Here is a 13029-nt window from a genome sequence, read left to right on the forward strand (position 1 = left end):
CTTGGGAAGCGTTTTCGGGTGTGTTCCTCGCAATTAGGGAAAATTTCGAGAACATTGGTTTAAAGAGGAAATTTTGGTCTATTAGATTTGCGATGTGCAAGAAGCTCTCTTATTTACAACCGGAGATTTTACAAAAGGAATTTCAATATTATGGAGATATCTGGTTTTCTATTTAATTTTTTGATTTTCTTGGGAAGCGTTTTCGGGTGTGTTCCTCGCAATTAGGGAAAAATTCGAGAACATTGGTTTAAAGAGGAAATTTTGGTCTATTAGATTTGCGATGTGCAAGAAGCTCTCTTATTTACAACCGGAGATTTTATAAAAGGAATTTCAATATTATGGAGATATCTGGTTTTCTATTTAATTTTTTGATTTTCTTGGGAAGCGTTTTCGGGTGTGTTCCTCGCAATTAGAGAAAATTTCGAGAACATTGGTTTAAAGAAGACATTTTGGTCTATTAGATTTGCGATGTGCAAGAAGCTCTCTTATTTACAACCGGAGATTTTACAAAAGGAATTTCAATATTATGGAGATATCTGGTTTTCCATTTAATTTTTTGATTTTCTTAGGAAGCGTTTTCGGGTGTGTTCCTCGCAATTAGGGAAAAATTCGAGAACATTAAAAGCCGCTTTTGGGTTCTTTTCCGCCTCTTTCTTTCATTTAGTCGGAGTTTAGTTAGTCCTACGCGTTTTTCCCCGTCTTCCAAAAGAAAAAAAAATACTCAAGTCTATGCACGATTTAAAATTAATAAGGGATTTTTAAATAACTTTAAATTTGACCTGAATTTAACTACTTATCATTAGAATTTCCTAGAATTTCAAAAAATTAAAATTATTGTCGAATTTACGTGTTTTAAGGCAAGAAAGTTAATTTTCTTATAGAGTTTGACAATTTTCCCTAAGTCTGAAATTGAAAATGGATAAAAGAAAAAGGAAAAATTGTACCGACCAAAATTACTGGATGAAGTCGATTTCAAAAGCGAACGCAGACAAAATAGAAACAAATATCATACACGTAGACATAGTTACAAGAACCGATAGGAATAAACCAACCGCGAGGGATTTGAACTTTGAACTCGGATCAGAAATAGACAATTTTTCTAAAAATTTCTTAATCTTTAAAAAAATTCTTGACGACTAACCAAAAACCCTTTCGTAACTTTATGAATAGATGATACCCTTGGGTTAATTGCAAAATTTAATAGTTATCCCCCTAGGAAAATGTTCTTCGGAAGTAGATAAGTGAAATTAAAGAGTGATCACCTGACATAAAGGATGATCTTTCAGCTTATCGTAGAGAGTTTAGTGCCAAGTGACGAGTGAGGTGTGTATATGGAAAGAGAATATTTCCGCATGTCCTCAGGTGAGGAATTTCTCTTTTGATAAGCTTTTTTCCCCTTGACTAAATGGCCAGCGGACATAAGGATTTCGACCCCATTTTTTCAAACAACCACTTACAGATAGTTTCTATGGTAACGTTGTTCCCATGTTTCATCTGTGGAAATAAGTTATTTCAGAAAGAGGATTGTCAATGAACGGTCATTGATTTCAAAAACACCGTGTTGTGAAACACAAAGTTCACAAGTACAGGGTGGATAGGGACTAAAATACGCAACAAATTTTACTTGACTCTTGTTTTTTCATAATAAATTGAAGTAATGGGTGCTGATAAAGCTTTGTCACATAATTTCAAAAATGGTTCTCCGGTTGCCTCTCTCATCTAATTAATTCCCTCTTAACTTCATTTTTGATCTCATAGTAATTATGCTACAATCGCCATGAATCTAAAACCTGGATACACTGGGTAGACTTTGAGCTTGTCTGGTTGTGTTGAAAGTAAGTTAGGCTTATTGCCAGTAGGGGGAGTTTTGTAGCACCAAGAATCTGGTCGCTAGGATGCAAAATCAATATGGTCTTTGGGATGCTCTCCCGCTCTCTCTCTTTCTCTCTAGTTCTAAGTTTTGGTTTCATCGTCATAAAACAAAGGTCTCCAGCTTAGGATGTCTCAGTTAAAAACACGTGGGGAACATGGATCGCTGCGTTCTTGGACATAAAAGCTTCTGTCCCCTTTGTTTAATCATGATTAGCTTAAATACGTTTAGGCGCGCAGGTCGTTAAGGTTAGCGTCAATCGGTTAACTAAATCTTCATTTAATTATGCGTTTCGACAAAGAATTAATGAGAATTAGGTTAATATTCTAGTGGAAATTTGTACTTTAAAAAACTAATTGATATACATATTGTGGTTCTGAAAACTCTTTCGGACTTTAAAATGCCCGTTTTAAGTTCGTGTTGCTGTAGGTCAATCCGTTGTGGGAGTTTCGCTAGTGGAATCTACACACTAGTAAGTGTTTTTCTAAGTTTAATTTGCCATGATTTTGAAGAGTGTTATTGAAAACAACCGATTTGCTGAAAATGTTGTCACTTAAAACAATATATTTTAAAAAACTGATTGAGAAATGCGTAGCGCCTTAAATGTTTTGCACTTCATTTTCTTTGGGTTAAAATTTCACACTTAGGTCTATTTTGAAAGGTAAAAAAATTGACCAACACGTGCTATTCTCTCGCGCCAAATTTTAAAGATTTTACGTCTAACAAAGCTCGTGACGTTTTCGCGCGCCAATTTCTTAAAACAGTTTCACAAGAAAGTCAATTAAGGGAACACACTCACTAAACCTATTTCACATTCCACGAAGTTGCTAAGTTAGTATAGGCCTATCTTCTTTGCTACTGTTCAGGGCGTTGCTTCAAATCCAAAAATTTACTGCCATCTACACATCATTAAAAATTCACAATTGTAATTTAGGTAAGAAAAAGGTAGCGAATCACGCCATGTCATCACGCGTGCTATTATAGAGACAAAATGACATCCTTGCGAGTAAAAATGCGCGTGCCAAAAAAGGATTACCGAGAAAGATAAGATAAAAACGCGAACCATATACTGGCAGGTTTTTCTCCCGCCAAAAAAGACCAATCACGCGGCCAAAAACAGAAGTATACGCGTGTATAGGAAAAGATAAAGATAAAATATCTATCAGCGACCCGGGATGGGCCCCAAGCAAGCAATAGACCGATAAATTACCTACCCCGTTTTCCCCTCAGAATTCACCAAGAGATCATTTCTTATACCAAAAACATTTTCAATTACATTAGAGCTATAGGGACAACACCAAACGAGGGGTTCGACGCTTGTCATACAAGAACTCATGATGACATTTTGGCAACTTTATACAATATAGAGAGGTTAAGAAAACGTCTAGCGCTCTTTAAAGTTTGGCTCTAGAGAAATAGGGTTGTTGGGCTTAATTCTTACATGTTCTTGCGAGAACGAAATTAAACATGGAAAAGTATAAAGTGGTACCGTTTTCCAGAGAATTTCTTTCTTAAACTCTCTAATATTGACTTCCTACAGAAATAGACACTTTTTTCACTTTAGCCAATGTTTTTACGTATGATATTGGTTAGTTTCCAGTCCCTCGATTCGCAAGGTCGGCAAAGGTCGCCTGTGGTGTTATTTATGATGATAGAACGTCTAACATTATTTATTTCCAATGTTAAATTATTAAAACATTGATTATATAGCATGTTAGATACATAATATACGAGTATAAGTAATGATATGACGTATCTTTGTTTTATATACAGTGTGTTTCTCTTCAGAATGGTATAAATTATGGGGGATTTTCATGGAGCGATTTTGAGTAGAAAATGTAACTTCTATCTCCATTTTGCCGTCCAGGCCGCACCGTTTTCGAGCTATGAGTTGAACGTTTTAGGGATTACCCCTTGATTAAATTAGCAGTCAAATCGGTTATCTAGTTCAGTTGTGTATAAGAGTATAGGAGATACGCGTTTAAAGTTTAAGCCTAAAAAGCAAGGGTCTTAATTCTTAACTCTTTGTGTCAACAGAAACGCCAAACAATTCAAATCGAACAAAAGAGAATTTTTAAATATTAATTTTATGCAAAGCTGGGATAAAAATGAAAAATACTTCAAGCCATTATCCTGTATCTGAAATTCAAAAAAGACCCAAGTGATTTATTTGAATTTTCCTTTTTTAATTAAGGCTTACTCGCAATTGCAATTATTGGCTAATTGAGCGTGATTTGAATTAACCTAACGTTATTATAATGACATGAACCATAATTACAATTTTATATACTTTTAATTAATTATACATTTTAAATTTTAATTTCGGTATAATTAAAACGTGTTAATATTCAAAGGGTCTTAAATCAACACCTATAAGACCATGTTACATAATCTTAAATTAATTTTGAGGAGGCACTTTTCTATAAGCAGCCCTTTTAAAAATTCATTAGAGGTACGCCGAATAAGTTTTCACTATAAAATAAATTAGTTTTACATAATTTCATATTCCACATATGCAAATTAGAAAAATGGTGTCTTAATGGAAAGCAGGGTGCAAGCTATTCAATCCGAGACAGCCCAATCAATAAACGCGCTGTTTCGCATATATTTACCAAATTAAATTTACATTGTACCTAATGAGCCCACTTTGTCAAAGGCTTAAACGGAATATATTTTAGAGAGTAATTAGAAATAAATGATATTTTAAAATACCGGGGGACTATAACGGAATTGAAAATAACCTCATTGAATTAACGCGTTCCATTATTTTTGAACTTAGGTAAATTCTACAAAAATTAGCCCGTCATATGTATGCATATTTTAAACTTTTCCGCCTTCTACTCCATACTTAAGTCTCTTTAATCATGCTCACTCCATATGACATATCCGTATATAACCAAATTTTATCATTACATACACTATATACAATCTTTGATACTCCTTGCTTATGCATTTTTAACTGGTATTCCATTAAATTTGAAGTAAGTAAAATTCTACTAATTTACGCTAGTCATACGAGGCAATACGCATATTTTAACCTTTCCGCCTTCTACTCCATACTTGAACCTCTTTAATTTTACTCACTCTTTATGACATATCTGAATGAAACCATATTTTATCATTACATACACTACAATCTTCAATACTTCAATCTTGCTTATGCATTTACAAACAGCAGCAAGTGCATACCAACGATGCAAATACTCAGTCCTCAATAAAACCTTACAGGTGCAACTATAGATAAAGCGTTACAAGTAGACAGACAAACTGCATTCGTGTTTCTATATTACATTATTTATTTTTTAAAAAAACAACGATAAAGCAATTTGATATTATCAGAAGTGGATCATATTACAGCTCCCTAGAAGTACTGGACGATATAACATCGCCGTGCATCAGCATTGTCTCCTAGCACTGAAGAGAAAACGGTATATGCGAAACGCAGCGGCGAATTTGTGAACTAAAAAAGAGGAATGATTTTGGCGCGAAAGAAATTTTTAATAAGCGGGGCAAGCAAACGGAAGTAAGTGGTAGCTAATGAGGAAAGGTTTGAGAGAGAAAAGCGCGGAAGGAAACAAGTTGTTCCATACAAAGTGTTGGGTTGTGAATATAATGGTAAAAGTCCACTTTACTTCTCCGATTTTAAAAAATAATTGGCGGTCTATTTTTTAAATGCGGTATTTTTTGAACGCTTGTGTTGAAAAGGAAATTAATATGAATTCAAATGATCAAAATAGCCTTCATAATGCTAGAATATTTTTAATGTATCCCTAGTACAGCACTGAGCTTCCACCGATTTGAATGTTTTTAGTGATGATAGTTGGACCGATTTATTACTAATTATAGGTTATGTGAGTAGACATAGAAATTTGTTTTCGTTTTTAAAGTGTGGCAAATCTTTTCAATGATTTAACGTTTTCTGTCAATATTTTTCTGTTTTACAAAACGTTTTAGTTGCTTACGGTTTAGTGCTTTTAATATCACATAGATCGTGTTCAGATGTCTCTTTAATTTGGGCTTGCAACGATTGCAATTAGTTACATTGATCCTACGCGTTTTTTCTAATTAGCAAAGAAACATAAGCCATTCTAATCAAAATTATAACGCGATAACAAGCTTCACACTAATCACGACACTGACGGTGGTCTGACAGACATTATCATCAACCGGAACTTCCGTAGGTTAACCTAACTCAAGATCCGGGTTAATGGGAAAACTATACTTGTAAAACTGGGCTATAGATGGCGGGCTTGGATGTCTTGGAAGAAAACGCTGTTTACAAAACCATAACCTACGTCCAGTACTTATAGGGAGCTGTAATATAATTCACTTATGATATTATCTTACACCCTAATTTATTAATTGAATTGTATTCTCGTGTTAAGAAAAAACCAACAAAAACTATATTTGTGCCTTGAGCTAAAATAGAAGACAAGATCGAGTACATATATATAATAGCAATCTTTTATCAGTATGGACGGACATGGTATAGTGTAAGTGGAAGTTTTATTATCCACTTCACCTAATGAAGAAGCGATATAAAAGTATTATGGGATAGCAAAGAGCTGCAAAGGAGAGAAAAAAAAGGCCAGGGCCTTTGGGCTATAGGTCCTTGGAATTCTCTCTTCGGAGAAAGTATCCAGATTAGAGATGCAAAGAGTGTTTATACGTCTCAGGAATGCGCATAAGATAGCAATGGCAATGGCAGATATAAGTAACAGAAAGTGAACCAGTATCAGAAGAACGCAAGTCGAACTTTCTGAGCCAAAGATTTGACCACTCACGTTTGTCCAGATTCAAAAATTAAAAAATAACGTAATATTTGAGAAGAGGGCTTATTGCTATACCAAGGCTATAGAGAAAGAAATTGCACCTCGCGTCATCATACTGTGCACTACGAAACGGTTGCATCCACCCATGCAAGTCACTCCTCGCTAATTCCATTTGCAATTGTCCTAGAGTATGTCGTGCCGCAGTATTATAAATATTATATGCACGTAATTTAAAAAGATTACTACTTCAGTCTTTCTCGAACCCTAATACCTTTAAATTAATAATGAGATACAAGACTCGATCTAAAATGACGCACTAATAATTCACTCGTAAAATCTTAACACACGTGATTCTATCTATAATTGGTCCCAAGATCTCAATTCGCGAAACCCAGTGATGATAGAGCTATATCTTAAAGGTTAGTTATACCATAAGTTTATAAGATATGCTCCATAAGTATGACGACGCTACCTATACTTCGTAATGCTTGAGACTTACAACTGGAGCTAGTTCGAGAACGACAAGCGAGAATTGAAGTCCTACATTCGGTGGTTAATTTTGCAGGACTATCTATTTGGTCTGCATTACTAAGCCTTTGACAGCGCCTCACCAGGCGTCGCTTAACCTCGAATCTATGGCCTACCTCACTCACTTCATGACAAGCTCCAGTTTGTAACCAGTGACAAACTTATGGAACATATCTTATGAACTTATACCTGTGTCTAGCGATGAAGAGCCGCAGAAATGGATCGGACGTATACGTAACGAACCTAAGTAATTTGCTGTATAGAGATATAGACCCATTTAACCTTTTCTCTCGGCTCTTGGCCAAGGGTTAGTATATACTGACTGTAACGATCTATGGCATCAAAACCCCTTGGTACCTTTAAGGGCCTTAACTACAGCGGTATATATGAAGTCAAGTATATAGAAATTTCAGGGGAAAGGACCTGGATTCTACACACGAAATTCAATTAAAAGTAACGGGGTTTTCGTAACAGTAACAGGCAGAGACAAGGCTTAATTTTAATTGAGGTTTAATGAAGTAAAAAACGTCAAGGACTCGGGTCGTATAATTTTTCATTTCTCGCAGGCACTGTTCTACAGTGTCATTTTATTAAAAGTAAGGTATGAACTTTAGAAGCTGTCCACTTTTTAAAGGAAAAGTTTAGGTAACATAACATTATACCTTAATATGAAAGGAAAAACATTAAAATATGATCTCTTATTACAAAATAATTAGCATTTAATTATTCTTAAAATCGAGGACTACTGGCATGCCGCCATTGTTTAGCCGAGTCTACAAGCCTGAACCTATTTTAAGGTATAATGTTATGTTACCGGAACTTTCCCTTTAAAAGTAAGGTAAGTATGGCCGGAAACCTTGGAAGCTGTCCACTTTTTGAATAATAAACAGTTACATTCAGTAGCAGATTAACTTGAAGTTTCATATTACATTTTTATCTTTTCTGGCCATATAATATCCTGATATTTTTTAGCTTATATACTTTTCATCATAGGGGCAAAGTTAATTAACCTTAATTTACGCTCATGTAGGGAGTAATTACACCCGCATAGTGCTAGGATGTAATAAGGTTACGAGTTTTTCCCTTACATAATTTTGTACAAGTTTACTAACAAGATTATATGCAAATTACGTCTCACTCTTTCACGAAAGGTATTATAAAACTGGCAAGGCGTTAGCTAATGGATAACATAAAATTTCTCCTCACGAAACAGGCGTGAAAATGCATATTTTTAACTATCTCTCGGCAACGTAAATTGCTCAAAACATCTGTTAAGAAGCAACAACTCGAGATAAAAAATATTTTGTACAAGGCCTAACATTTCTCAATCTTCCCCATTTACTGTACCATGCACTTTTTCCTTTAAAAATCAATACACTAATCAATCTAGGGCTGCCATAAACGTTGCTGTTTTTTTTATTAAAAATAAAAAGGAGGAAAAAACTTATTTCCTATCTTGGTCCTGGGATGGAAAAATATTTACACCAGGTAATATTGACAAGACATCGTACAAGGCTTAGCTCTCGTAAATAAAAATTTCATACCACAATATTATTGAAGCTACACAAAAACATACCTATTTCCTTCCAGACGTTCCCCAGTCTATTCCACTAAGCGAAGGTAAGACATAAGAAAACAAGGAACGTATCTTTGTATGGAATATAATAGGAACGTCTGGCATTTCTCAGTTAACCATATTGCGAGCATTATCTTTAGGCTTAGCGGCCTTAGCCTAAAGTATGTAATATACAAGGGCAGTAAACAAAGCGAACTAAAAGATTTAGAATTTCTTTGAAGGAGAAACGTTGTTACATCATAGATTGATGCTAGGAAGTAAAAAGCTCTTCTGTTATTCCTGGATAATAAAAGACATTCTTGGTACAGAAAAATCAGTTATGCGTTACTCTCTAGCCAAAAATAATCTAATTTGACCATCATACAATGTAGAAAAACCCTTGTAATATATACAGGGTGTTTCTGATAAGTCTATCATAAATTAAATAGGAAATATTAGATTCAAAATGGCCCAAGGAACATCCCACTTAATTTCAGAAACACCCTGTACACATATACTTTTGATTGTTTCAAAGCATAAATATTTTAGAGTTTGTGTACATAAAATGTTATTTTGATCGTATATAGGGGCAGTTATACGATTCGAAACTCTTTAGATAGATAGGGTTAAGGGTTTCTATAGTTCGGAACATTTTATGACTTTCGGATAAACACCAAATCGTAAAATTACAGGCACGGCGATAAACAGACTTATAAAAAAACATCTAGATAGAAATAGAATAACGCAAAAGTAAATAAAAACCATGATAATTCTGATGTATTACAAGATACTTAGTCTTACATTAGCTTCCCAAAAAAGATTAATCTCGTAACTTCTAACTAATATACTTCCAAACCTGATATAAACATTTATAGACCTACAACAAAAATTATGATTATGATGGTCGCAACTTTTGAAAAAGGCCCCTCGTAAGTTTATAACCCTGGATTGGTCAAGCAAAAATTGTACTTCCTGTAACAATTCGTCGCTGCGTTCATGGTGTTATTAAGACTGCTGTTATGTTATATTGGGGTATAATTTTTACGATTTATAACGTTACAATATAGGAAATTAGTCCCGAAATTCCTGATGGTCAACGAGTATAAGACGTCAACCTGACTCTCTTGGTTTTAACTGTTGGTTAAGTTGATAAGATTATTGTTTTTTTAGCCTTGGTCAACTATATATATATATATAGGTTAACAAGTAGAGAATCTCATTTCCGGGGAATCTAACAGGAACTATAGCAGTTCACAAACATTATGTCACGACGAAATGTGTAAATAATCGGTTGTGAGGAAGAACACAAGACAACTTCACAAGCTCGGACACATAAACCGTAACTAAAATCCAATCCCACGAAAGATAACCATGCAGTTACTGTAAAAAAAATCAAAAAGGCAATGGGATATATATAAATAAAATAAAAATCATGAAATTTTAGGTGATAGACTTTAAAAAAGATCGACCTCAATTTCTCAAATCCCCGTTTATATATATATAGATAGAGAGTGTAAGTTACAAGGCAGCCAATCGTATAAGTTAGACCATAGATTCTTTTACAGTCTCCTATCTAGAATATTTCTAACTTTATCCCTTTCCGGACAGAAATCCCTTGATTTCTTTTTTGGCCAAATCCTTGTAGGAGTATAGTAGAAAGCCATCATATCTGAAAAGGGTACGACGAAGTTTTTGTCGACTGTATCATTTGACGTAATAGTGCCCCGTTATATTATTATTCCTTCACGGAATCCTAAATCGGAAATGGAAATTTATCCAAGCCCTAAACGCTTCCTATAAAAAGAATTTTGACGGAAAACGTCCCTGTATGATCTCTCGTGTGGAAATTGAAAAGAATGTATAAATGTAAAGGGGTAATGAAAGGTTGCCAATGAATTGTATCTGTAAAGGTATGTTAGCCCAGAACAGACTTTTTTCAAAAATCAACTTGTTAGTTAATGTTTTCAGAAGTATTTAATACTTCTCTTCGAGAGAAGTGTATCACAAAGCGGGGTAATTGTAACATGATTCTTCCCAACATCCCTTAACATTTATTATAGCAAGGTTACTAAACCGTATCGCACACGCGATAAATAGTTCCCACATCATTACTCTATTAGCGCTTAACTATTTGCCAAGGTGCATGCATGCGCTAGTGGATTTTTGTCCCACGTCAAGAAAATCAAAGTTTGTGGGTTGATTGCTGAGGATTTAGTACCAAACAGTTATAGAATTCACCCCAGTATGCGATGCCCATCTGACGTTTGATGAGCAGGAAAGCAAACAAAAAGGGTAAGCCTGGGAGGAATCATGTTACGTAACTAATACGTAACTGTATTAAGAGGATACAGAGTGTCATCCTTCTTCTATTATCCCCTTCTGGTATTTTTAAGGTTGGTCGCGTAGTTTGACTCTACTACCCAAGGTCAACGACAAGTGTTGTTACTTAACTTTAGCTCTACTTTTGAATTGGGTAGTTAAATGCTTGCCAAAATGACGGCGTTCAAGTCAGAGCAACTACAGCCCAATTCCATCTCGGAGTGTTGCAAAAACTTCTTCGGTGAAAAAATGAGGTCATTCAATATGACCTTATATTTTACAGTGACCCCTTGGTGATACCCTACCATCAAAACTATCCTGATTCCATCACCATCTACATGATACCTACAAAAATATATAAAGTAGCTCAAGGGATACCTCGCGTGGTGTGCGGTACAAAATTTGTATTCATAGAATTCCATTGCAGAGTTTGCCCAACTCAACTCAGTCCAAAGTTTCTTGGCTTTGCTCCGCCCCCATCATTTTTTTTCTTAAAATATGGATTCAATATATTTCTCCCCTCTAGTTCGTTATATATATATAACGAATATATGACCTTATAATAACCCTTGGGTTACCTGAACAAATACGAGAAACATATGAAATAAACAACTCATGAAGGAAAAAAACTTGATTAAAAACAAATATATTATTATTTAAAATAAGTCTGGTATCTTTTTCTAGAGATATTTTTGATTTCCCAGAGGAAATTAAGCTGTGTATTTTTAACAATTCAATCATACCTTACTTTAATTATTACGAAATTTCGTTGAAGTAAAATGTTTGATTTGAGAATAATAACTCATTTTCTCTCAATCAGTCTAACAATATTTCCCCGAGTTCCCATCCCACGGGCTCCAAGCGAAAATAATACGTCTGATACAGACAATAACTCTTCAACACTTAAGCCTAATCACCTGAGCTTCGTAACAAATGTCGTTGCGCCCCGCCCAAAGCTGGACAAAACATTTACAGATATTGGCAAAACAAAAGCAGCGTGGGACAAATATTTGATTAATATAATGGATTGGTACTGAGTAACAGAGAGAGAGGGTTTCGACCTCATTTTGTAAAATATCAACTGGCTAATCGACTTCGGTATTTTATCTTATCAGGGATAGATTTAATTTTAGAAGTAGGAATGGAGAACAGAGTAATCTGGGCGCGCGTCAAAGTCCCGGACCCCCTTTCTCTGGGAAGGGGGGGGGGTATGAGAGAAGAGGCGGCTCATAGCGACAGAAGTAAAAAGGAATTACGTATTTTTCGCCGTCCTCCTCAGCAACGTCATCAAAACGTAGTTTAAGTGAGCCAATAAGATAATTTCAACTTTTCGTTACGTGTTGGAGGGAGGGGATCTATACTAGGCTATGAGTCGGACTGAAGTAAATACCAACCGTTCTCCATTCCTACTTCTAAAATTAAATCTATACCTGATGTTACATAATGATTGTTTTATTAATACCGGTTTCATAATATACTCAGGCAAACTTGCACAATGATAAGAAAAGATTCTTGGCTAACAATGCCCCAAACAAATAATCGATCCAATTAATTACTAAAAACTTGTAACGAATCTCTTCTTTTCATCCAGTTAACTTACGCCTTGGGTTTAAATGTTCCATTATTTGGCACGAACTTCCACCTACGCCTTGGAGGTCTTCTTTGCGAGCCAATTTCTTTGTTTCCCCAGAAACCTCAATGCCAACCGTACCGTTGCGCGAAAGAAAATTAAAGTTTAACGAGTTCTTCGTTGTCTTTTCCCCGGGCTGTCTGTTTTCAATTTCCTGGCGTTTCATTCAATTTTTCGGATACCTTTTGGGCAATCTAGGTTATGCCACCAGTGTCTTAATCCTTGTCTAGTTAGGATGATGGCCTTTGTTTCTCAGTAACAAAAACAACCCCAGAGCCAGAAATCCTCTAACTGCATGGAGGCCCAACTGACCAACGAAGAGAGACACCAAAACCCTATAATAAATTCGAATGGC

General features: G+C 35.2%; 1 protein-coding gene across 2 annotated transcripts in view; it reads left to right on the top strand.

Annotated features, from left to right (window-relative positions):
• Nucleotides 1-1961: 1961 nt before the first annotated feature.
• The window catches only part of LOC149602647 (uncharacterized), a 31884-nt gene continuing 20816 nt past the window's right edge, over nucleotides 1962-13029 (top strand). For both annotated transcript variants that reach the window (XM_089860870.1, XM_089860871.1), the window contains exon 1: nucleotides 1962-2342. In XM_089860870.1, the coding sequence (XP_089716996.1) occupies nucleotides 2271-2342 (72 nt within the window). In that variant the 5' untranslated portion in view covers nucleotides 1962-2270. The remainder of the gene's footprint in view (nucleotides 2343-13029) is intronic.

The sequence above is a fragment of the Phalangium opilio genome, unplaced genomic scaffold, assembly GCF_054372755.1.
Source record: "Phalangium opilio isolate 3A_F unplaced genomic scaffold, DU_Popi_V2 ptg000354l_1, whole genome shotgun sequence".
NCBI classification, from domain to species: Eukaryota; Metazoa; Arthropoda; class Arachnida; order Opiliones; family Phalangiidae; genus Phalangium; species Phalangium opilio.